The sequence below is a fragment of the Lissotriton helveticus genome, chromosome 7 (assembly GCF_964261635.1).
Source record: "Lissotriton helveticus chromosome 7, aLisHel1.1, whole genome shotgun sequence".
NCBI classification, from domain to species: domain Eukaryota; kingdom Metazoa; phylum Chordata; class Amphibia; order Caudata; family Salamandridae; genus Lissotriton; species Lissotriton helveticus.
This window is the reverse complement of record NC_136068.1, coordinates 1,527,924,926-1,527,951,848: the sequence shown is the minus strand read 5'-3', so window position 1 is coordinate 1,527,951,848 and position 26,923 is coordinate 1,527,924,926. Positions and strand designations below refer to the sequence as shown.

Here is a 26,923-nt window from a genome sequence, read left to right as displayed (position 1 = left end):
GGGAGTCCTTGGTAAGCTCCTACCTAGTTAGTGCAAATATCGGCATAAAGAAAAGACTCTCTTTGGGTTAGATAGAATAAAAGTGAACACATAATGCAGCCCACAAAAACCAAGTATGATACCTGTAAGCCAAATTTCAAACAGTGGTGTGGGGTCTGGAGCACCGCAGCAGGACGCAGTCACCAATCTCTTGCATTTACGGGATCCCTTAGAGCTAGAAAAAGGACTTCCTAGAAAAGAACTCTGTAGTGTCTGGCCATTTTTTAATAATAATTAAAGTTAGAGCAAAATAAACCGAAGTAATAACTGTAAGACTTACAATTTAATTTATTTATTTGAAGAATCAATGTAAAAACAAAGCATTAGCATGCTGTGAAAGAGCCATTTAGCATTCTGTGTAATCTGTAAGAATATTATGTCGAAATACAATGCTGCATAGCGGAATGTATGAGGAAGTCGGTAAACTCGCAAGATTCGGCAAACTTGTACTGAAGTGAGTAAGTACAATGGGAAGGATTGGGCCGAAAGCTAATTACATTCTAGCGATGCACAGACGGTGAAAGGGGTGCACCGAAAACACAAGCAGGAAACACATAACAACCAGCGATGGGCGGGAGGTGGTGGTGGTGGTGGGTCGACACGGCACGGGTGATTAAGTGAACTGCAAGCGGTGACGGACACCAACACTGAAAACATGAGCAGGAAACAAATAATAAAATTAATTAGGGAGGTATGGCAGAAGGGGAGAAGACAGCCTGAACACATACACATACTCTTGTAGAGTGCTTGCAAAAAAGCAACAAGAATAAGTAAACACATTCTGTAGGGAGTCCTTGGTAAGCTCCTACCTAGTTGGTGCAAATATCGGCATAAAGTAAAGACTCGCATTGGGTGAGATAGAAACATGACATTTTAAAACAAATTTGAAAGTAAAGACTCGCATTGGGTTAGATAGAAACATGACATTTTAAAACAAATTTGAGGCATTAAAAAATGTAAGATGCTGCTTAAGGGGAAAAATAAACTAGCAATGTCCTGAGCAAATGGTGGGGGCCTGAAGCAGTGGAGTGGGAGAGATGAGGGGGGAGTCACGGGGAGATTAAGGGACAGAAGGCAAGCAGATGAAGCGACAGGGGCGTGAAGGGCAGGCGGGGGGTGGGGAGCATTGCCTTTGATGAGCCAGAGTCACGGCCTGGGGCCGTGAATAATTAGGGGAGGAGAACTGGCAGGCTGATAGGCAGAAGGCTCAGGAAAGCTCGTGCACGAGGCGTGCACTTCCCAAAATCCAGAGAGCCCTTGGCCTTAAGTAGTGGTTTAACTGCATTAGGGCCCGTTTTCCTATTCCGGCGGAATAGGAAAGGGGCGAGCCCTAAAAAAGGGGATATAGCCCATCTTACCATGCTTGTAAGAGGTATGGACCTCACCCCACCTGCGATACAAAAGGGGATGATGGACGGAGTGTTTGTATAAATCAAACACTCACCCCCAGTCAACTGATCTGGGTTTAATCCATCACCATTCTTTAGTTCACTCAGCCACCCCAGTTCACCCCACCTGGCCACGGCTCAGGGAAAGGGGAAGCACCGCTCTATGATAGAGAGACATAAACATATACCAATCGGTTATTCTTGTCAAATCTATCATTTACTTGTACAGCTCGCAACAGCACGCCCAACTGAGGCACCACTCAGTGCAAACCAAAAGGCAACACCGGACCATGTTCATAGAGGTCATACGGAATTTACAATATGAAAAATTCACATGCGGCTTCGTGAAATGACACCTATTCGTGCCGCATATGCTATCAAAAGAACCATCGTTTATGCAGAGAATGCTAATCAAATGCGCACAAGACCTACTGTGCATTAGAGTGTGGTAACAGCAGTTAGGGTAGACAGACCGTTAAGTATTTCGCATCCACCCACTACGGTGTGTACATTGTCAGATGCTCCGCCAATATGCCAAAGTGCTCACATCCACACGAGATGCAAACAAAAAGCACACATACTACACCGATGGGCCCGCAAGCAGGCATCTCTTACCTTTCCGTCGGTACTTCAAAATCGGCTTCTGAGCCGATCGGGGAGGTACCGACGGACGGGGAGACTGTCGATTATAATGCGCCGCGTGAGTGGCCAGAACATGCTCACGTGACGTTGTGACGTCTCTCTGATGTTCCATGGTCTTTGATAGGCTGCAGCAGTGGAGAAGTGTGGCTCACTGGTTAGAAGCGGCAGACCCTAAAGCAGAGGTCGGCCTGGGACCAGGGTTCAATTCCCGACGCGGCAGGGTCTTGGGTCAATGTCCGCGGACTCGATAATTCTCGCTTAGGTGCCCACGCTAACCATGGGTCCCACTCTGCAACTCTGGGCAATAGCTTGCTTAATCTCCACAACGGCTCCAGCAACGCCGGGGATGCCTGGCTTCACCTTGGGGTGCCCTCTCACAGGGAAAGCCAGGACGGGTTCCCCAGCGGTATACAGCGCCAGGACGCCACGTAACGAGGTAACAGTGCGCTTTACAAGTATAAATACATTACATACATACAGGACGAACTTCAGCCAATCAGAGCTCACCGTTTGTAAAACGATACCTCTACCTCTCACGAGTTTCAAAAACCGGGTCATTATAACCTGACAACTTTATTAATGATTGTTCACAGAAACAAAACGGACAACATGTGTCCAACAAAGCCCCTGTAACATAGAAATGTTTATTAAGCCCCAGAAGTTAAGACTACTAGAAAATAGGGCACAATACTCAATTGGTCAGGGTTCACCATAAGCTATCACAGCTACTACGCTATGGAGTTAGGATGTATGAAGGTGTTCTACCATTGTCTATGTGATGGCCGCCCCATTATTTCGGGCATTGGCTCTGTTCTCGAACCGTTATCAACTTTTGTTTATTACTTTTTACGTCCTATGGTTCGAGAAATGCCAACTTATCTGAAGGATACTACTGACGTGTTACGTCTTTTGCCCGAAATTGAATTTGATATGAGCACTGATCTTTTGGTATCTTTCGATGTAGAGGCATTATATACATCAATTCCCCAGGATGGAACTCTTGAGGTTTTTCATCTCCTACTACAGTCGAGAGACCTAGACAGTATTACTCCTGTGAGCTTTATCATGGCCTGTGCCACCTTGGCTATGAAAAATAACTTTTTCCAATTTGAGGACTTGATGTACCAGTCTGGTACAGTCTGGTACTGGTACCAGTATGGGGAGCGTTTATGCTCCCAGCTTGGCAAATCTATATGTTCATTCTTTTGAACAAGAGCACATACTGGTAACCACGAACCCTTTCATTGAATGTATAAAAACTTGGAGAAGGTACATCGATGATGTCCTAGTGGTATGGCGGGGCACTGAGGAGAGGTGCCATGAATTTCTATCTTGGTTAAATACCAGAAATGACTTCCTCCGTTTCACAATTGAGGTTGGCAGGGATCGATTAGCATTCTTAGACCTGCTGATCTCCGCAACTCCAGAAGGTTTACAGTCTGAATTATACAGAAAACCTCTAGCGAAGAATTCCCTTCTTTGCTTTGACAGTCATCACCCCAAATCCTTATGGGATAACCTGCCCTATGGGCAGTTTTTAAGAGTTCAGAGAAATTGTTCGAATGCAGAGGCTTTTAAAACACATTCTTTGGCTCTTAAGGAACAACTGGTTCTGAGGAAATACCCTCCCAGATTAGTACAACGCTCTCTCAAACGTGCCCGCAATAACAATCGGTCAGCTCTTTTGGAACCCACTGTGCAGAAACCTCCACTAGAAAGGATTACTTTTGTTACCACCTTTGGGACTCTGTCGAATAACATACAGAGAGTGGTTAAAAGGCATTGGTCTATTCTTAATTCAGACAGTGTCTCAATCCAGAGCCCTCTGTTTTCATTTAAGAGAGGGCCTAACCTGAGAGACCGTTTGGTCCATACGCGACCACGTGAAAATATACCCAGGGCTCTGGGTTCACTGTGGGACCTTCCTCCTGTGACAGGTCACCAATCCTGTCCACAAACAAGAAAGTCAACCGAAATCGACATTGGCACTGCTAGACCGTGGGTTCAGTCTAAGTTCACTAATTGTAATAGTGATAATCTTGTTTATCTGATCACCTGTCCCTGTGAACTTAAGTACGTAGGGATGACCACCCGGAAAATCAGACTTAGGATCTCTGAACATAAGAGCACAATCAGATGTAAAAGACAAGCAACTAAACTCACTAATCACTTTTTGGAAGCACGCCATCCTTCAACTGCATTCCAGTGGACTGTGATTGAGAAACCCCTTATTCCGCCACATGTCACTGATGTATCCAAATATCTGTTGCTGAAAGAACAAAAATGGGTGTTCAAACTGGGCACGAATCAAGTGGGTTTGAATGACGATATACCTTGGTCGACTCTGTGATTATTCATTGGCGTGATTGGTCATAACTTCAGCGATCAATACCAGAATGTGTCTTCGCCATTTTTGAATAATGGGCTAGATATTAAGATATCACATCTGAGTACCATCTTGGGCGTGTTCATTCCGTGAATTACTATCATGATGGAATCCAACCCCTATGTATAGATTAGCCATCACATAGACAATAGTAGAACACCTTCATACATCCTAACTCCATAGCGTAGTAGCTGTGATAGCTTATGGTGAACCCTGACCAATTGAGTATTGTGCCCTATTTTCTAGTAGTCTTAACCTCTTGGGCTTAATAAACATTTCTATGTTACAGGGGCTTTGTTGGACACATGTTGTCCGTTTTGTTTCTGTGAACAATCATTAATAAAGTTGTCAGCTTATAATGACCCGGTTTTTGAAACTCGTGAGAGGTAGAGGTATCGTTTTACAAACGGTGCGCTCTGTTTGGCTGAAGTTCGTCCTGCTGCAGCCTATCAAAGACCATGGAACATCAGAGAGACGTCACAACGTCACGTGAGCATGTTCTGGCCACTCACGCGGCGCATTATAATCGACAGTCTCCCCGTCCGTCGGTACCTCCCCGATCGGCTCAGAAGCCGATTTTGAAGTACCGACGGAAAGGTAAGAGATGCCTGCTTGCGGGCCCATCGGTGTAGTATGTGTGCTTTTTGTTTGCATCTCGTGTGGATGTGAGCACCTTGGCATATTGGCGGAGCATCTGACAATGTACACACCGTAGAGAGTGGATGCGAAATACTTAACGGTCTGTCTACCCTAACCGCTGTTACCACACTCTAACGCACAGTAGGTCTTGTGCGCATTTGATTAGCATTCTCTGCATAAACAATGGTTCTTTTGATAGCATATGCGGCATGAATAGGTGTCATTTCACGAAGCCGCATGTGAATTTTTCATATTGTAAATTCCGTATGACCTCTATGAAAATGGTCCGGTGTTGCCTTTTGGTTTGCACTGAGTGGTGCCTCAGTTGGGCGTGCTGTTGCGAGCTGTACAAGTAAATGATAGATTTGACAAGAATAACCGATTGGTATATGTTTATGTCTCTCTATCATAGAGCGGTGCTTCCCCTTTCCCTGAGCCGTGGCCAGGTGGGGTAAGGTCCATACCTCTTACAAGCATGGTAAGATGGGCTATATCCCCTTTTTTTTCATTGGTAATCATAGATATAGGCCCGATGATAACATAAGAGCACTAAATTTGTAGTGATATGTGCATACATTTAGGATACCAGCTATTATTCATAATTATGATTATACTGTAATGCGCTGTTTTATCTCAAAGATACACCCTTGGTTCAATCTTTATACTTTTCCCTTTCCTTTTTCTAGCAGAACTTGAAAAGAGGGAGATGAACACCTAGTGAAATCAGGTGATCTCTGTATCTGATTTTGATTTGAGCACATATTTGTTTTCTCACATCACTAATTGCAGTAGCTATCAGTTGATTGGTCCTGAAGAAAGCAATGACGAACCTGTCGCGAAATTGCTGAAACATGTCGACCACCTAGAACATTCAGACAGTCTATAATTTGTGACTGTCACTGACTACTTTTTAACACCAGGAGGTCGGGTAACACCAGAATAAAGTTATAAGTAACCCCTCCATCCTGTTTTATTATCACTTTTTTCAATATTACTTCCTTAGTTGTTTCACACTCTTTTGAGCACTGCAACATCAGTCCCACCACTTTTTTACAATCTTCAGAACATGAGTAGCAAGACCATAGATGGACCTTACTGACCGGCGGTGGAGCTCCTTTTCAACATCTGGACCCCCGACCGTGGTAGTTGAGTGGCCATCTTTGGGATGGTCTTAATGGAATCTCAAATGATGAAGGGCGGTTCCGTGTGGTGACTGATGGGCATCCTTCCATGACCATTGTAGGGATGACCCTTGACAGATACACTTAGTTTGAGGTTGTCCTAGTTTTCTTTTGGGGTATAACTGAGCGTAGTTTGTGTCTGAGACCCTCCAATATACATGTTGTTGTAAGTCTATAGGGAACATATTGGAGCTTGGTCTTTAAAATTCCCCTGGGTCCTTCTCACTCGTTTGTTGTTTATGCTGTGGACTAGGTACCAAATGCGACAATTTACATATTTTATTAGACTGTCAAAAATTTGTGTCACGGCGGAAATTGTTTTTACGACCTATGTTTTGTAAATATGGTACCACTGAGCGCCTGTTAGCAATTAATCTACTTACTGACATGCCAAATCTTGATGTAGCAATCGCCATGGCAAAATATATGATGGACAGTGTTGGAACCAAATAAGATTGGATAGAGAACGGCATGGAAAATGCTTAAAGCATATTATGCTTAGGCTTTAACACTAGCTTATGGTGTTGCTTACCGTAACTCTAGGAGTATTATTATAGGAATTTTTAAGTTGCGGGAGGGAGGTAGGATCTCCCCCTTTTTTGAAGGTATTGTGTCTTTAAAAGTATATTTTTAAATTGTTGTATACATTTTTAATTATTTATTGTAATAAGCATCATGCTGTTTAGAGACCAAAGGTCTAATAAACATACTAATAAATGAAAAAATGAATGGATGCTTCACAGATTTTTTCTAGCATTAAGTCCTTGGGCACACATCTTCCACTATCATTTGTATAAGAAAATTGCTTTGTCACCACCAGTATAAGATGATGAGAGTTCTATCATTAATGAGGATATTCTATCCTTTGTAAATATGTAAAGGAAATGTTTTACATAATGAGTATTTAAATGAGCAGTTAAAAAAAGCATGTCTTGCATTATCTTAGGTCACAAAAGGGTTTTGATGCTATGCACCAAATACTGAAATCAAATGTATATGATCACAATGTTACCGGTATAGCATGGAAGCCATTGAAGGTCATAAAAGGATCTGGTAAAAATTCGGTGAAAAGGGCCCAATATATTGAACTCTGTGATAAGCAACCACAATTGAAAAGTCTATGCATATTTGAAGCAGGTAATTCCATTAATGTTGTAATTTTGTTTTTATACTCTTGGTAAATTGGGGGGTGCTTGCTAGAGGGCGCCAGGCAAGATGGCCGTACTTTAGTGCTGCTCGGCCGGCTGATCATCTACCTGCCAAATATCAGCTGAAAATAACAGCACCCACGTGCTTCAAACGCGTGCCCTGAATGGGGTGATGTCCACGCTACAGGTGAGACCCACACATATTGTGGCCCCTCGAGTCACAGGAGAATCGAAGAAGACGCCCTGCCTGCAGGGCGGCAACATGGCGCCGCCATCAAGCTGTGCTGACTGAGAGTACCGGTGCTCTGCAGTTCTGGCGTGCGACGATCCAGGGGTGCTGTGCCCTGTGAGTTGATCGCCGTCCACTGCCGAAGGGTGTGCGCTGATTGCACATAGCTCCTGTTTTGCCCCCTGGGGTACTGCACCCTGGATTGTTGCCAGTTGAATGTCCCCTTCGGGCCCCTGTGGTGGAAGCTCTTGGCCATCTGTGAGCTGCTCCTGATATAGCCCTGTTCTGCCTGCCTCACATCGTCGTCCACCCTGCGTCTCCCTCTACTGGCTTCATCCTGTTAGTGGGGGCATACCGGCAGGCATATTATCCCCCTGCGGCAGACAGTGCAATAGCATTGGTTCTACCTCATCATTGTTCCACCTCTGGCCAGGTGCCTGGAACTAGTGCTACGAGGGACTGTGTGTGGGTCTGCAGGGGGAGCCTCTTTCTGTTTACTAATCATATTGTTGGACTCCTGCACCGCTGCTTGAGCCTTTGTAGGGTCTTACCCAGATGTTTGAAATGTTATTTCAAGGCTCCATTCTCCACCCTCCATTATTGGGAAGCCTGATAAGACACAAACCTGTCTTACATTTGAGGTGTGTAAGTCCGGCAGGGTTCTTCAGAAAGTGTCTTCGGACTCTGAGTAAGATACACAAGGGGAGGGTCAGCCCAATCTGGAATCCACGCTGCTGGCAATGCAGAAAAGCCTCTAGGCTATCGAGGGTAGCATGTCCACCATAAATCATAGACTGGACCACATGTCCGCGCAGCTAGAAAAGCAAAGCGCCAGAATGGGGAGTTTGAACAGCGGGTCTCCACTACGGAGGAAGGCCTTAGTGAAGTTGCTGGAAAGGCGCTCAGTATGGAAAAAGTCTTGGCGCTTAAACAGGCCAAGAACGAAGATTTGGAGGCCCGGTCCCTCAGAACTAATATCCGGATTATGAGCCTTCTCGAATCCACCAACATTGGCAGGATAGAGACATTTGTTGAGAGTTTAATTAAGGAAATCTTTGGCTCCGGGCATTTGCCTTCCATGTCCATAATCGAGCGGGCCCACCACTCTTTGGCGGCGGGCCCGTTCCTGGGAGCTCCACCTCTCCCTATCATTGCTCGGCTACTGAATAACCCTGGGCGAAGTATTACGCTACGCTTGCATAGTTTGCAAAGTTTGCGCTACTTCACACTACGCGAATTGCACGTAGCACAGTGCAAACACGCGTAGCATAGTGGTCATTTTTTGCCTGCTCGCGGCCCTCACCATCAAGTTGGCAACCACGAGCAAGCTAAATGACATCCCGGCGAGACTTTATCCTCGTTCGCGATCAGCAACTTCAAGTTGCCGATTGCGAGAATGGAAAATAAACCTCCGGGCAAGATTCTCAATGCGGGGAGGTCAGGTTTCTCATTACGAGTGGCCTCGTAAACTCGCGACCGCTCACGATGAGAAACTACCAGTCCACGTTGAGAAAGCTGCCGCTCAAGTAGAAATCTACTCGAGTGGCAGAAAATGACCGCTTGCACTGTGCAAGATGCGGTTTGCACTGATTGCACGGAGCAAGCAAGCATCCGGCACTGTGCAATCAGTGCGAACAGCATTTTGCACAGTGCACCACGCAGTTCGCGTAGCTAAGTGTAGCTCAAGTAGTGCGAAGTGCAAACTATGCCCTGGGCTACTACTGAATTATCGGGACCAGGATGTAATTTTGAGGCTGACCAGGGACAAGGGTGACATTTTTCATCAGGGTAACACACTGTCCTTTTTTCTGGACTTTACTGTCACTGTCCAATCGGCAGGCCGTGAGTTTGGGGCGGTTAAAACATTTTTTCAGTCCGAAAGCATTCCATTGAATGTTCAGGAGGCCTTGTTGCAGGAGACCCATCTCGCTAAGCTTTCTGAATAGACTGTGGGAATGCGGTGGGCTGGGGTGCGGGTTGCCTTCTCTTATTCCTCATACTCCCGGGGGTGGTGATACTTGTCAAGAAGGAAGTCCAATTTCAAGTTCATAGCACGGAGATAGACGAACAGGGCTGGCTGGCTATTGTGCATGGGACTCCTGGAGGTACAAGTGCGCTTTTAGTGAATGTCAACGGTCCGAATGTGTAGGATCACCCCTTCTTTGCAGATGTGTGGCGTCGCATTTCTGCTTTTCCCGTTGCTGAGATTCTTTGGACGTGGGATTTTAATACATGTCTGGACGCAAATCTGACAAAGCGGGAACTGGGGCAGCGCGACATAGGCAATCCACTGATGCGCTCCTGGGGATACTGGACCCCAGGAATCTGCATGACATCTAGCGCATGAGGCACCCTGGTGCCAGGGAAAGCACTTTTATCTCTGGTCACGTGGTCCCGATTGGACTATTGGTTGCTGTCGGAGGCCGTTTGTACCTGGGTGGTTAATGTTTAACACTTGGCCAAAACTCTGTCAGATCACTCTCCTTTAGTCCTTGAACTAAGAGTTCCAGTTGCGAAAGACCCCCGTTCTCGTGGCGGCTGCAACCGTCATCCTTGTCTGACCAGGTTTTCAAGCATACAGTTGGTGAAGCTATTCATATTTATTTCAGGAAAAATGAAGGGACGGTTGACAATAAGGTTTTTTTTTGGGAAGCGTTCAAGGTTACAATTCGGGGGGTCTGTGTTGGTGCACAGTCCGGGGTCCTCAAGGATCTGCGCCGCACAATAAATAAGCTTGCTGGGGAAATAGCCACCCTGGAGCGGGCCTACACTCACAATCCTGTCCCCGAAACCTTGTCTGCGATACGCAACCTGATATCTGAGCATAACGAGACAGTGGATCAAGAAATGGTGCATAGATCCCGACGGAGCACTACTCATTATTAAGGGGAGGAGGGACGCCCAAGCTGCTCACTGGCGCAGAAGTTGGCTGCCCCACGTAGCCAGGCCTATGTCACCGAACTGCTGGACAGGGAGAGAGTAGCGTACTTTGGCACTTCAGAAATTAGCAGAGTGGTGCTGGATTTCTATTTGGACTTGTATGGGGACCAGGAACTGCCAGCTGTGGAGGATATCCAGGCCTACTTAGATGATGTGGCACTTGGCTGGCTGCCACTAAACTACAGAGAATACCTCACGCAACCGTTTGACGTTGAGGAGGTTAAACTGGCTATTATGTCGCTCCCAAATTGCAAAGCGGCAGGGCTGGATGGGCTTCCTAGCAAATTTTATAAGGCCTATGTGGACGTCCTTGCGCTGCGCCTGCTAAATGTATTTGCTGAGGCGTATGACTCCCTCCCTTAAGGAGACCATACTAGTAATGCTTTTGAAACCTGATAAGGAGGCGAATGTATGTGACTCCTACAGACCCCTCTCTATTATCAACATCAATGACAAAATATTGGCCAAAATGATTGCTACCAGGGTTCAGCATTAGTTCCCAAACTTACACTGTACACGGCACCAGTAGCACTGATTCATGTGAATGGATGGGTCTCAGATGCCTTTCCTATTAAATGAGGAATGCCCCCTGTCGCCCATGCCCTTTGCACTTGCGCTGGAGCCTCTGTCATGCAAGTGTTAACTTATATTGTTACGGAAACTGTAGGGTGCGTGCCTGATGTATGTCTGCTGGGCTAGGTACAGCAGCTTAAGCCCTGCAATAGGCGGCTGGTTGCCATTTTTTTCCTTGTTTGCCAAGCGGGTGGTAGCACAATGTTGGGGTGGAAAAACTGTACAGACGGTTAAGAGTTGGATCCGTGATTTAATTTTGGAAATCTAAGCGGAGGAGCAGCTTGAAGCTTCCCGCCCTAAGGATTTTTGGGCTCCCCTCTCTGGGTACCTTCCTGCAAATCCAGACATAACTTCCTGAAATGGCGAATTCTCTCTATGGGCGGGGAGCGTTGGGACTGTTATGGAATATTGCTATGTGCCACACTGTACTACTGCCAGCTGTAACAGATGTATGTATTAGTGTCGGGGTGGAGAGGATGGGGGAAGAGGGTTTGTTTGAAATGTGTGTTTTTTTGGAATATAAAATGGTTATATAAGATTTGTTCAGCCCTAATATTGGGGTGATTGCTGTTTGTTGCTCTTACAAGCTGCTTAATAAAGATACTATAAACAAAATACATACTTTTGGTAAATTCATGACATGCCAGAGTATATAATGGTGGCGCACTTATAGAGTAATATATGTCCTCCGTTGAGTCGGGGGAAAATAAATAAAAAAAGCAGAAAGCCATAATAGAAACATACTATACGCCATAGGAGGAGAGCTTGCCGGACGTGACTTAAACAACCTGATGCAGGCATTAAAATGGGACAGGCAAATGCAGTAGTTATACTTGTATCAATAGGCAGTCTTAGATAAGAGAACAGCAATCAACTCATCTTAGAGTGGTGACCCACTAGGATACTATACGTGTGTGTTGTGGATGGTTATAGGCTAGGAGAGATCTGTAAGGTGATCATTGGAATGGGTGAAATTCACTGCTTGGGCAACCAGCTAATGCAGGATTGTTCAGTACCTGACGGCCACTGGAGAGACACGCACTACCTGAAGCAGCTAGCTCGTGACTCACCTCGTACAAAGATGTTAGAATTTTTTGGGTGTCTGTTGTCTGTTAGGACACAATTTACTTCAGCGCCACCCAGTCGCCTCTTCGTACTGCCTGAAGAGCCATTTTTAGACATTCATCAGCTTCAGTAACTCATCAATACTCATCTAGAAACATTGGGAAGAGTCTAGAACATTCAATCATAAGCCTAATATACTCTTGAGTCTCATGGGGGCATTCCTTCTCTTTTGATGTGGCTGACCAAGGATGCTAGGGGAGTAGTCGGCTGGGTTTTGAAATCCAGTTTGTACTCTATTTTGTACTCTACAGAAAATGAGAAAACCTGCAGCTGCAAGGTCTACTTCTGTAGCCTGGACTGTGGTTTCGAGTAGGCCTAGGTGGAGTTTGCAGTGTTCTGCTATGCAGAACTCCGTGAGGTGGCAGAGTGCATTACGTTAGCTATTTATGCAGATTTGTAGCGCCAAGTGTTTGTCCTACCCTGTAAAACCAGTGGGAACTGCACCATGCAGCTGAAGAGGGTGCTGTTTTTTCTGCCGCTCATGTAGAAGTTCTACTTGAGCGGCAGGTTCCTCAATGCAAATGGATGGTTTCTCAACGCGAGCTGTAGTGAACATCCGTTGAGAAGTCTCACTGGGAGGTGGTCTAGAGTTGGATTTTTCTCGCTCACATCTGCTAACTTAATGTTGGTGAATACAAACAAGGAAAAAATACTCTGATTTGGGGAATTCCATGTGGGGAGTTCTCGTCCAGGACTCATTTCGAGGAAGACTGATGGAACAGCAGAATTAAGGGTTTATGATTGGTGTGAATGGTGAATAAATGACACATAAATACAGATGGAAGTATTTGCAACCCAAGTATACATCTATCCCCTCTCACTCTATTTGCAAATACCTCTGGTCAGTTGAGGTGAGTGTTCAGCAGGCAGATGCCACCAGGACCCACTCTCCACTCCAGTCTCTGGCACAGCTCTCCCCCTTGCCCCATGGGGCTAGTACACATGGCCAACTCAGAGGCTCTGGCATGGCCAAAGTAAGCCAAAGTAGTTTTGAGGGAGATGGCATTTAGGATGCTTTAAAATGGAATGTGATGAATGTCTTTTAACGTCCAGGTTGCAGATGCCTTTGTATGCTCACACAATCATCCAGTGAGATGGGGAGGTGCACTGCGAGTTTTGCGGGGTCAAATTGTGGGTCGAAATTTTTGTATATGCAGGTTATATTGATGTAGTAGAACAGGGACAGATTGGCTCTGAGAACCTGACATGGGGTGAGGCTGTATGTACCAGTTGGTTGGCAGTCTGGATTGTGTGATTTTGTTGGATTTCAGCGATGCCAAGGTAATAGCACGGGCAGTGATCCAGTCATTGAGCCAGGAAGGCTTCTGCTCCACAAGTTCTGTAGCCCAGGCTTCCTCTGAGACTTTGTTCCAGTCTCAGTGTGCGGATCAGGTGATGGAGGTTTTATGATGACAAGGGATGGGAGAGGTGAATTTGATGAGGGTGTGGGTGGTTCAGGTGATCAAAATTGGCTTGTTTACTGTGTTGTTAGGGAAGATGGTAAATATGGGGTCCAGTAGGTGTCTGCAGCATGACAGGTTCTTCCATATGTTGGCTGTGGTTTCCAAGGTCTTCAACTAAGGTGGTTGTGTTTAGGTCGGTGTGTGCTTCCAGGTTGTAGTTAAGGTCTTGCCAAGGAGAGGAGTGCAAAGAAATCCATGATGGTGCTGGAGGGATTGGTGCATGGTCTGGGTAGTCGATACATAAGGATCCTGCTCAGGATGAAGTTGGTAGTGAAGTCGTAGTTTGAAAGTCAGATGCTCCATGATGCCGGCGGATGAGTCTGAGTTAGTGGGGGTGCAATGATCGAGTCCTTGAACATGATGGTGGTTCCTCATCAAGGCTTCTGTTGTTTGCCCAGTCTAGCAGTTATAGTGTTCAGAAGAACACTAAATGTTTATGGTAGAAAAAGTTTGCAACAGGGCACACTCCTTCCCAATACCCTGTCTTTTCAAGAAATTGATATAGTACTCCATCTTTCACCTTCACAACTGAAGAAATACTACAAATGTGGTCACCTGTGCTGGGCAACATATTGAACAGTTATACCTCTGAAAGTGATGTGCACTCGGGTACCACAGTTTCACCATGAAGTTGAAGATGGATCCAAGAAAATCCTTTTATATTCGATGTAACTATAGCTAATGCACTCAGCTGACTGACCTTTGGTCAATAAAGTGAACACATATGTGAACCTTCTCGTCTTAATTTCTTTGCATGACATCATCATTCTGTTGTCTAGCAGTGAGTCAAGGTTGGTAGATGAAAGATCAGACACGTCTTGAACAAGGAACACAAAAAACCCATGCATACATAATTATTGCCTGTAAATAAGGCATGTCAGGACCACTATGTTGTTACAGTTTGTAATATGTACTACGGTAAGATGTTCTTGTACTTTAAGGAATGTTGATGTTTAGGTATTCCATACATGTTCTAGATTTAGAGTGTTCTGTTAGGGATAGTGATTTGTATTATTCAAAGGAGAAGACTTCATCTGTGAAGTACTGGTCGTGGGTCCTTGCTTGAATAAATACTTTACTTGAATATTGAAGACTCCACTTGGATTACTTTGAGGTTAACCCATACTACATTTATTGGCGACGGATTTTGGACTTGGACACACCGACAGAATTTTCTAAATGCAAGTATTATATTTCTTTTCTGGAGGCAGAACCTTTGAAAATTTAATTATTGGCTTGCACTTCGGATCAGTGTTACTTATTTGACGTGCACATTGGATATTTCACCTAGCTAATTTCCTGGCTGATGGTGATTATTTTTCTACGTGCGTTTACACTGAGGAGTGTGCCGAACTTTATTCTATTCATATTTAAATTAATTGCTCAGCTGTTGGATTAACATCGTGTGTGTCAGTATCGGGCAGCGGGTGAATGGGGTTCGACTGTCGTTTTCGGGCAGCAACGTTAAGTCGACATTGCCTCCCCTGTATTTTTCAAAACTGAGCAACGTTTGAATCCCGGCATTTTTCAAAAGTGCATCTTCTTACTTGCGTGTGTTCTGAAGCTCAATATAGAATCTTCACGGAGATCGTCTTTGCAGCTCTCCGTATCGTTCCAATGGTTCCTGTCCTGTTTCTCTTCAGATCGTCACTGCGCATCGTTCAAAGTGTTTCTTGGTGATGACATCATCTCGTAATCATACGCGCAACGTTACGGCCACCATCTTTGTTTTGTAATCGTGTTATCTAGCGACAGTGTACATGGATCAGCGAAGGGAACTGCAACTCGAAAGATTGAACATCGCGCTAAGAAAGAAGTTTGGTTTTATTCAACAGAGCATATTTTACTAAGGAATTCACAATAACTATTTATTTCTTTGTGAAAATTTGTCTTTTATTGAACTCTTGTCATTTGAACTGTAACACAGTATTCATTTAGCTTTATTATACTTACATGTGAACTTTTATATTTAAACACAGTATTAATTTAGCTTTATTTCACATACTGTGAACAGTTTTACTAATTATTTTAGTAATTTGATATTATTTATTATTCCTCAGATATTACTGTAAGATGGCTACCAGCAATAGCAATAATGTAATGCAGCCTCCTCCATTTCTTGAGTTACCAGGAAAACCCGTCAAGCCTTGGCATAAATGGCTCAGAATATTTGAGAATTATTTAGAAGCTATTGACGCTAGTAAATACTCGGCTGCTAGGAAAAAGCATTATTGTTTAACCATCTGGTAATGCAGGGCAAGACGTTTTTGATAATCTTCCCATCGTTCCAGCTCCTAGAGGAGATGATACATGGGATGTTGTTAAAGAGGCTATTAGACGGATAGGCAGACAATACGTGGATGAGCCTTCGGTTATGGTTGAAAGGCATACATTTTTTAAACGTAAGCAGTCTTCTGAAGAATCTATAGAGGATTATTTAGCTGTTTTACGTGTTTTGGCCTCAAAATGTATTTTTGGAGAATATTTAGACACAGCATTAAGAGATCAATTAGTTTTTAATTGTTTTAATCGAAAGGTGCAAGATCGAATTCTAACATGCAAGAATCCATCCCTTGACGAGGTCATGGATATTGCGAAAAGTATAGAGCGTTCACTAGTATCTTCTAAAATTTTATCAGAAAGTGCTAGCAATGTTGCTTCAGATATTTCTAGAATTGCTACAGTTGATGTTAATTTACCTAATAATGAAACCAGTGTATCCCTGGTATCTCATAAAAATTCGTTCAAAATGAACACTGCGCGTAAAAGTAGTGGAAGTTATTACAGGTGTGGATCAAAATTTCACCTTGGTAATAATCCTAATTGCCCTGCCCAGGGCAAGCGTTGTAACAATTGTAAGAAAATTGGACACTTTTTCAATGTTTGTCATGCACCTAGACCTAAAGTTAGAGACAGTCAGGTGGATGTAGAAAATGATATTTTATCTGAAGCCATTAATAATGTCTCTATTTCTTCTGTTGAAATTAATGCAATAGGTAATTGTGAGAAATGTTGTAAAGGTCCTATTTGTGATATTGAAATTGGCACTATAGACCTGAATGTTACTGCTGACTTGAGATCTCCCATTACGATTTTAGCTGAAAAAACTTTTAATACGTTTTGGTCAGAAAAATTGTTAAAACCTACTAGTATCAATCCTAAGGCATTTGGGGAGCAAGATAGTATCATGAAAGGGTTCTTTGATGATAATATCTTATTTAAAAGTAGGAACATTTACACCAAAATTTATGTTGCAGTCAACGGGAGAGATATTTTAGGGTGGCAGGATCAGGCTAAGTTGGGAATTATTTTAAGACCTGGACATGAGGAACCTGTGGTAGTTGGTGACATGCCTGTGTTTTCTATTCAAGAGACTCCTGAGTTAGATGAATTTTCTAAGAAATTACATGATAAGTTTCTCAGTGTTTTTTCAGATAGAATTGGTGTGATTAAGGATTTTGAACACACCATCAAACTCAAGAGTAATGCCATTCCTGTGAAACAGAAAGTAAGACCTGTACCTCTGTCTGCACAAGAAGATCTTAAGAAGCTACTCATGAATATGTGTTCTCAAGGATTATTGAACAGGTTGAGTCGTCAGAGTGAGTTTCGGTGGCTGTCGTCGCACGGAAAAGTTCTGGCGACATACGCTTATGTACAGATTTAAGGGTCCTAAATAGAAATATGATGGTCGATTGCCATCCCCTTCCTAGAATATATGAGATGTTAGCTACAGTGGGAGGTAGTAAATATTTTTCAACGATTGATCTACACTCTGCGTATCATCAAATACCTTTACATAAGACCTCTCAACATTTGACCACATTTGTTACACCATTTGGTGTCTATATGTATAAACACATGCCATTTGGGCTGGCATCAGCCACCAGCGTTTTTCAGCGTCTTATGGACAAGATTTTTGGTGATCGTGTTGGCATACAAGCTTTTCAGGATGACATTTTGGTTCATACTTAGAGTTTGGATCAACACTTGGTTTTGCTGAATGAAGTTTTAGAGAAATTAGGCTCTAATGGCATGACAGTTAATATTGGCAAATGTACATTTTTGACTCAAGAAGTTAACTATTTAGGACACAATATTTCATCCGAGGGAATAAAACCAAAAGTCTTGTTACTTAAAGGCATTAATGATGCAAGTGTACCTATTGATAAAGATTCTCTGCGTGCTTTTTTAGGCTTAAGCTAATATTATGCTCGCTTTGTGCAAGGTTACGCAGTCATTGTACAACCCCTGAGGAACCTTTTTAAAAAAAAAAGTTAAATATTTTAGGACTGAAGAATGCCAACGCGTGTTTGAGTCTGTAAAAAAACGTATTGTCACGGCTCCAGCCATTAAGCCATTTACACATGGAGCAAAATGTATCATTACAGTCGATGCCAGCGCAAGAGGTCTTGGAGCTGTTCTTAGTCAGTGTATTAATGGAAAGGAATCTACTATTGCTTTTGCCTCGCGCACATTGAATTCAAGTGAGAAAAATTATAGCACAATAGAACGGGAAGTGTTGGCATGCTCTTGGGCTTTTGAGAAGTTTAGAAGTACATATGGGGTACTAGATATGAACTACATACGGACCATAAACCTTTGATATTCATGTTAGGGGACAGTTGTTCAAATAAGGCTTCATGTAGATTAATTCGCATTCTATCAAAATTACAGGAATTTAATTTTGAGATCAAGTATATTCCTGGTGGGAAAAACGTTAGGGCCGATTGTTTGACCAGGTTACCATCTGATTCTGATGATTTGGTTGAATGTCCCGGTACGAATTTAGATGATGTGGAGTATGTTTTCACTGTTCAAGATATTAATGAACAGTTCAAAATTTCTGAGTCAGAATGGTATACTTGTTGTGAAAATGATGATTGTTTGATTCAGGTGAAAACGTTCCTTGTGAATAGTTGGCCAAATGATAGGAACATGTCTATGGAACTGAGAAGTTTTGCTCAAGTTTCATCTGAGTTATCTGTAGTAAATGATATTGTGATGAGACAGGATTTGTTTGTTCCTCCGGCTAGTTTAAGGTCTAAAATAATTGCCAAAGCACATGAGGGGCATTTGGGAATTTCTGCCACTGTTAAGAAGATTAGACAGACATATTGGTGGCCAGGCATTGATGGTCAGGTAAAAAGACATGTAGATACTTGTTCAGAATGTTTATGCTCAGACAAGCATTGGAAAACCCCGAATAGTCCTCTTATACCTGTCAACTGGCCAAGTTATCCATGGGAAAAGATTTGGTTAGATTTTACTGGTCCGTTGAATGTTGTTGGGTGTGATAAGAGATTTTTAATTGTGGCCATTGACTACTACTCGAAATGGGTGTATTTTTCATTTGTTGACAATGCTGATTCAGCCTCTGCTGTTTCTTTCTTAAAGTCTTTGTTTCAGATTGAAGGTAGGGTGAAATAGGTTATCACAGATAACGGATCTCATTTTGTTTCTGAGGTGTTTACCAGGTTTCTTTTTAAACAAGAAGTTAAGCATATAAGATTATCTTTGTATAGTCCAGCCTCTAATGGTCTGGTAGAAAGAGCGAATAGGTTGATAAAAGAGGGTGTTCAGACTGCTGTGGCAAACAATTTAAATGTTTCAGAATTTTTGCAGTTTAAGATCTGGAATTATAACATCACGCCCCAGAGTACTACTGATGTAGCTCCTTTCGTTTTATTAAGAGGTAGGAAACCGATATCATTGATTACTCCATCTTGGTTATTAGGAAAAGTTGGTTGTTGTCATAATATTGATTTGCAGAAAGTTAGGGAACATGTTGAGGAGAAACAAAGGAATTACAAAATGAATTATGACAAGAAAATGCACGTTAAAGATGGAGTTCTCAGCATTGGTGATTGGGTTTTGGTTAAGAAATCTAATAAAGTGAGTAAAGGACAGTCAAAGTTTTCTGAACCGGTTAAAGTTCTGAAGATTAACAAAACTTCAGTGTTGTTACATGGAAAAGGCTGGTGGAACAGTAGTGCTTTGGTCAAGGTCTCTTCTGAACAAGCTAATATTATATTACAGAAAGTTAACTCCACTAAAACATGTCAAAGACAGGATTGGTTTGATCTTGATAATTTAACAGAATCAAGTCATACAGAGCGTCAAGAACATCGTCTTGAGAGAAATGTTGAACATGTTTTTGATAGGGGTGATTCATCCATTATTAGTGAGACAGAAGTTTCCAGATCTGTGCCTGCGTGTTCCGGTGAAATTAATGGTGGGAGTGGAGGTAATGTTATAAGATCTAGTGCACGCTTAAGATCTGCTCCTATTCATTCCAGGGATTGTGTGTACTATTAATTGTTTTATTTTCTCTTCTTCTTTCTTTCTTTATAATTTTTTTTTTACATATTTTTGTGATTAATGTGTTTCCTTAAAAAAAAAATTTTTTTTAAAAGAGGGAGGTGTGTAATATGTACTAAGGTAAGATGTTCTTGTACTTTAAGGAATGTTGATGTTTAGGTATTCCATACATGTTCTAGATTTAGAGTGTTCTGTTAGGGACAGTGATCTGTATTATTCAAAGGAGAAGACTTCATCTGTGAAGTACTGGTCGTGACTCGTGGGTCCTTGCTTGAATAAATACTTTACTTGAATATTGAAGACTCCACTTGGATTACTTTGAGGTTAACCCATACTACACAGTACCTGTGGGTTTCATTGCATGGAAAGCAATGGCAATGTTTGAGTTTATCAGAGGATAGACCGTGTCATTCAGTTTTGAAGGGTTTTATACCAGCGAAGGAGCTGCCCTGGGTGGGCTGAGGCTTGTGTCATTGGTACCAATAAATCATATGGAGGAAGTTGAGGGGATTGCAATGGTTCTGATGGGTTATTAGCTCAGTATTACCTCTAAAAGATATGTCTGACTAGTTAGAAAGCAGAGGCTGTGAGGTACTACTGCCTGACATGAATGCAAACACAGATTGACTAGAGGGCCGATGCTCATCAATGCACTACGGTAGGCATAGTGCTATTAATAGAGACTCATAAGAGAAAACCCATAGATCAGCCTTTGTAGTAATAATGCGGAGCCAATAGGACCATTGAAGAACAGCGCAGATACAGACTGAGGAGTGTAAGTACATCACATAGTCTGAAACCTGGCAATGCAACAATGTCCCACTGCTCACACCAGTAAAGTATGAAGCTAGAGTGAAAGATACAGAGAGGAGTCAAACAACTCTGCACAAATCCAGTAAAGAATGCAGCATCTCTGATTGAATTGAATCAAGAGTCTAATCACTTTCTTCCGTTCCAATAAAGATGCAGTAGTTCTGAACCTATCAAATGATGATGTGGCTCCTGAATATTGAGTCCAGAGTATTATGGGATATTAGCATCATGTATAAAATATCACACAAAGTAGTGAAAGGTAAGTATGCATAGACTTTCTATACCTAACTCAATATCTATGTACCTTGATGATAGATGTATTGTCAAGGTTCCTACACGAGGAGTAAAGAAAACTAAATTTATATACTACATTTTTACACTTACCTTTTCAATATTTTGTCCCTCAATATTTTGTCTATTATAATAGTGTACCACAATATTCTTGTACTTGATGTTTAGAAGTGTATTCTCAAACGAAACCTACAGCAACACTGAACCAGATGCAAGAGACAATGCAGGAACCCTATTCTGCAGAGGCGTAGCTGGGGGTGGGCGGTCCGCGGCACTTTTTTTTTTGGGGGGGGGGGGGGCGGAGGTGAGCAAGTCGTCTGTCGACTACCACCCCAAGAACACGTCGAGTGTCAATTGCCTCCCCTATACTGCTCCCCCCCCCCCCCAAGGAACAAGTCGTCTGTCGACACCCCCTCCCCCTGCTCTGGGTGGCAAACTCAGGGATCGCCCCGGGCAGCAATAGTCTAGCTATGACACTGCTATTCTGGCCCTTTTCAGCCCATGCATGTCTTGCACTGATAAATAATCTTCAACTCCTGTTTTACTCTAAGAATATGAACACTCCCTTACGTCTGTCTCAGGTCCTTTTTAATTGATGATCGTGATTTTGTCTCATCCGCACGCTTGCTTGAAGTGAATCCATGGGTTTGACACCCTTTGCATGACTATTCCGCACTATGATGTCACAGCTTGGCAGCGCATTAAAATTCATTGTTATGCTAACTGAAATACAACAGCGAGATGATTGGTCGGCTTGTAAAACCAACATGAGGCTAAAAGCAAACCAGGAATAAAATCACTCAGCCTTCACTCTGGTGGTTTTCTGCTGTCATGGGAAGGCCCTGATTGCCGTTGCTGCAGCCTGGCGGAGCATACTTGGCTATGCATTTATTCTGTCTGTTTTTAGAGATCCTTGATTAGTACGACAGCCTGGCTGTGCACGCTTTCTGATGTGTAATTCTACCTGTCCGCAGCAGCCCTGCTCTGCATACCGTTCACTGCATTTATCTGCAGAATCTCTTCATTCTGCCATGAAAGGGCAAGCTGGGTCTGCAGCACTGTGTTTGCTCAAAAACGACTTTCTTGCAGATGTTTGCTGTGTGCATCCTATTGTAATTGCATTTATATAATGCTTACTACCCCTCACGAGACATCAAAGCGTTTTTTTCAGTTAGTAGCATGCTACTCTCGAACCCAAAAAGGATTAGTAGTGAATTAGTATGGTAAAATATGAAATTACTTTGAGCGGTGGGCATGCTAGTCTGTTATTTTTATTCAAACGGATAGTGGAGGGATAGAAGAGGGAAGGGTTTGCATTTATATAGCACTTGCTACCCCTGATGAGGTGTTGAAGCACTTTTCAGCGAGTAGCACGCTACACAAAAAGGATTAGTGGTGAATTAGTATAGTAACACATTAAATTAATTTGAGTGGTGGACTACTTCCATCCAAGGGATCTCTGGGTTTCCGTTTGGTAGAACAGCCTCATTGGCATTAGTTATGTAGTCTCAGATCTTCCCATTCCATACTTTGAACCCACATTTGATCTGATATCACTTCCTTGATTGTTAGAATTCCTTTTTAATAACAATTGTCCAATAAGCACAGGAAGAATTATATACCCTCCATCACAGTAGCCTTAAATATGTTCTGTGCACTGATCCATATTTAAGTAATTATTGAACATTAATTCAATTGGAAAAAAACAGTCACACTCCACATAACAATTCACGTTGGGAGAACATGGACATATAGAAAAAAGCAAGATATAGAAAATATAAAACAAATGAATAAATGCTTAACCCCTTCGACGCTCATGACGAGCTCAGCTCGTCATGAGTTACGCCTCTCGTACGCTCATGACGAGCTGAGCTCGTCATGAACCGCGGGTTTTCGCAAAAGTCAGCGCACAGCGGGAAAATGCGCCGCACGCGTGGGGTTAAAAAAACGGAGCATCCTATTTATTGTCTGGTATACATATCATTGAAATTACAGCAGATTCCTTCATATTTGTGTTACATAAAACCAAGTTTTTAAATTGCACTTACTCTCCAGTGGAAAGAAGAGGCACTAAGACCAGACACATCTTGAAGACATCGATGCGGCATGGCCATTGGCTTGCTTACCTTCTTGTCACTGAGTCCAGACACGGTGTCCACGTACTCCTCCTGGATCATGAAGGCTGCCAGGTTTGCAGTGTAGCTGGCCAGGAATATGACAGCAAAGAAGGCCCAGATGAGCACCATGATCTTACTGGTGGTGCCTTTTGGGTTCTCCACCGGGACAGAGTTGTTGAAAACCAAGGCCCAGAGCAGCCAAATGGATTTTCCAATAGTGAACTTGGATCCTCCAGGACCTAACGGAGAAAGAAGACAGCCTGAGATTAGCTACAAACCCAAAGAAACACCAATTGTTGTTGTATGGTTACACTAGAACACCGAAAGTATCGTTTGAAGCATCTATACATAAACATTGTCAATCCTGGGCATTTTGACAAACCCTGTATATCAACAGTGAGCCCTAAACTCATGCCCACTGTATTCAAATGCTTTATGCGCCAAGGATGTGGCATGTTCTCTTAAAGAGTATTTTAATATAGAGATTACTGAAACCTTGACTGTATGGTGGTGCAACAGACACCAACATGAGTTTGATACAGATTTTTCATTGATTTTGTTAAAATATTTTATTTTTCAGCAGTGTTCCAGGATGGGCAAGGACACCCTAGTGATATGATGGAAAAGTGATGAATGTAGAAATTCAAGCTCTTCATATTGGCCTACAAGCACTATCTTACATGTCATTTGCAGAGAACCTATAGCAGTATTGTTGTAGAGTTTCAGACTTAAGAATGAAGCATTTGGCTAATCATGCTAGGCAAGCAGGTCACGTCACAGAAGCACCAGTTGTAACCATCTTCCAGCTGTGAGATTTTTGCATGGGTACAAAGAAAATCATAACTAGGTGTCTGGAAGGGTAAAGGCTTACCTAGGCTGAGTATATATACGAACACTGTGACATAGATAGAGCCACAACCAAACATACTAATAGCAGAACAAGTTCCGCCCATTAAAACTGACCTCTTCACCTTTTCCACAATAGAGATCTTTTTATAGTAAATAGACCATTTAGCATTTGTTTATTTTGAAAATAGTAGACATATTATATATCTTTTCAATTGCGTAAAGGAAATTGCCCAAGTAGCCCATGTAACGCAGGTTACTAAAACATTTTTTAACAAACTTTTGCAGGAAGGAAAGGCCCCCGCAGTCCAGCATAGAGTTTAATATATGCTTTTTTGATGTTTGCGCCCCTGTCTGACTTCTTATAGTCTGTTTATGGTTTGGCTTGAAAATGCAGCTGTCTCTATGTAGAAGGGCAATGGCTCCGTCCATATGTTGAGAGACAGGAGTACTGTTTCCACTGTGATCATTTTTGTTAATTCATACAGCTGCCTAAGATTGAACTTTCAGGAGCACACACATGACATTGTAATAGTATTAAAGTGTCTTAGATAAATAAATCATTTATTATGTTTTTTTCTGGCAAACACAAGGAGATGATGGACGGAGCGCTGAAACATTTCAGACACTCACCCCAGTCACAGATCTGGGTTGAATCCATCATCATCCTTTAGCTCACTTTGCCACCTCAGTTCATATCCAGCTATATGCAAATCAGTCTTGACCCTGTGCCTCATGGGAACAGTACAGCCCGAATTGCCAAGTCAGGTCTTCCCTGAACCGGAGACAAGCATCCTGGGACCGGTTTCTGGGTAACACTCTTCATCAGGCAGGCTAGCTTGAATCCAGTGTCAAAGTGAGCAAGGAACCCACGTCTGGGCATATCCTGCCAACTTAGGGCAAACAAAGCAAACACAAGGAGATGATGGATGGAGTGCCGAAACATTTCAGACACTCACCCCCAGTCACAGATCTGGGTCGAATCCATCATCATTCTTTAGCTTACTTCGCCACCTCTTTTCAGACCCAGGTGTATGCAAATCAGTCTTGACCCTGTGCCTCATGGGAACAGTCCTGCCCGAATTGCCAAGCCAGGTCTTCCCTGAACCGGAAACAAGCATCCTGGGACCAGTTTCTGGGTAACACTCTTCATCAGCCAGGCTAGCTTGAATCCAGTGGCAAAGTGAGCAAGGGACCCACATCTGGGCATACCCTGCCAACTTAGGGTGAACAAAGCAAACACGAGGAGATTTTTCTCTGGTAGCAGCATGGATAGGAGAAGGGCAGTCATTAACCTACATGGATGTTTAAGTTTGGCTAGACACTGAGTGCATCTATAAGCCAGACCTATTGGCATTGCCAATGCTTGTTTTCAGTCAGTCAATAACTTTATTTTGGCCACTAGGACCATAAAAGTACATCATTACAAAAACACAGCAGACATTAAAAAAAATGAAAAGTGTGTACATTTGCAGTCATATATCTACAGTCGCGCAGATTATAAAATGGTATCCTCCAATTTTCTTAAAATCCATTAAAAAGCAACCATTAGGTTAATGGAAAAAGGCAAACCCTATGCACACACATCTGATATCCAAGTAAACGTAAATAGTATTGACATGCAATAAGAATTACAAGTAAAGCAGCAGAAAAACAGTAATTTCCAGAATAGACAATGTAGTCTTCAATTCTTTAATTTTCATGTTCTCTACAGCCGCCAGCTGACACGTGTTTCATCGCTTGCGCGAATCTTCAGGGCTCACGAATTGACTGCATATATGTCGAAGGTCGCTCTGCCGGTGATACTTCCGACCTGGTGGGGCCCTTGACCCGATCAAGTAAGAAAGTAGAGACGGACACTGCCGTAAAAAAGTATAATTTGACAGGAATCCCGGGAGCTCTTTCAGTAAACCAGCGGTGGAGCGGATAACCCCAATTACCACCAAGATCATTAAATCGAAGCGGAGGGAAGAGAAGAGAGAGTAGATCACTCTCAATCCCTCTTTTTTCTCATGCGTCCAGTTACGCGATGTGCGCGCCGTTAGTGGAGTTCCCGGGTCACCGTGTTCCTGGTTGTGGACTAACTTTAATTCGTGAGCCCTGAAGATTCGCTCAATATATCAGATGTGTGTGCATAGGGTTTGCCTTTTTCCTAAATCCTTGTGTTTTACCAGCTTGCTGGCTTAACCTATGAGTGGTTACTAGGTTTTTCCACTCACCCGGTTGCACCACCTTATTGTTCTCTTGTGCATCTACAATTGGCAGTGCGCCCATAGCTCTGCTGACACTAAAAACCTTCCTGCATTTGCAACCATTAGGCTAATGACAGAATAAAATATTCACAATTAAAAACGATGATTAAAACGGAAAGCTGAGACAAGGTTCCCTATGTGCTGAACCCTGTTGTGACCTTTTACAGTTTCATTACATAGTACTTTCCAGAATGTTTCTTTAGGAAGCCCCGCCGCATGTGTCACATAGTGTTTAAAAAACGTGATACAGAGAATATGATTGGAGGATGGGTATCATATTTTAAGACTCTGTAGGCCTCTAAGCAACTCCCAAACCCTAGGTTTCTATATATTTGAATTAACCAGCGTTTGCGAGGCAGGTGGTATGCAGGGCATAAAAACAATACATGCATTTCGGACTCTACCCTGTAATTGCACGCAGGACAATCTCCCATGTCCTCTGTGGCCCATTTGCTAGTATGGCTCATTAGTGGAAAGTTCCCTAGTCTAAATTGCATGTACAATTTCCTGGCCAGTGGGGGATAGATCAC

At 42.9% G+C, this 26,923-nt stretch overlaps 1 protein-coding gene across 1 annotated transcript in view; it reads right to left on the bottom strand.

Moving 5' to 3' along the window:
* GRIN2D (glutamate ionotropic receptor NMDA type subunit 2D) overlaps positions 1 to 26,923 on the bottom strand; it is a 1,103,075-nt gene that overhangs the window by 252,116 nt on the left and 824,036 nt on the right. Inside the window, exon 8 of the mRNA XM_078654973.1 lies at positions 23,305 to 23,534. Coding sequence (XP_078511099.1) covers positions 23,305 to 23,534 — 230 coding nt within the window. The remainder of the gene's footprint in view (positions 1 to 23,304; positions 23,535 to 26,923) is intronic.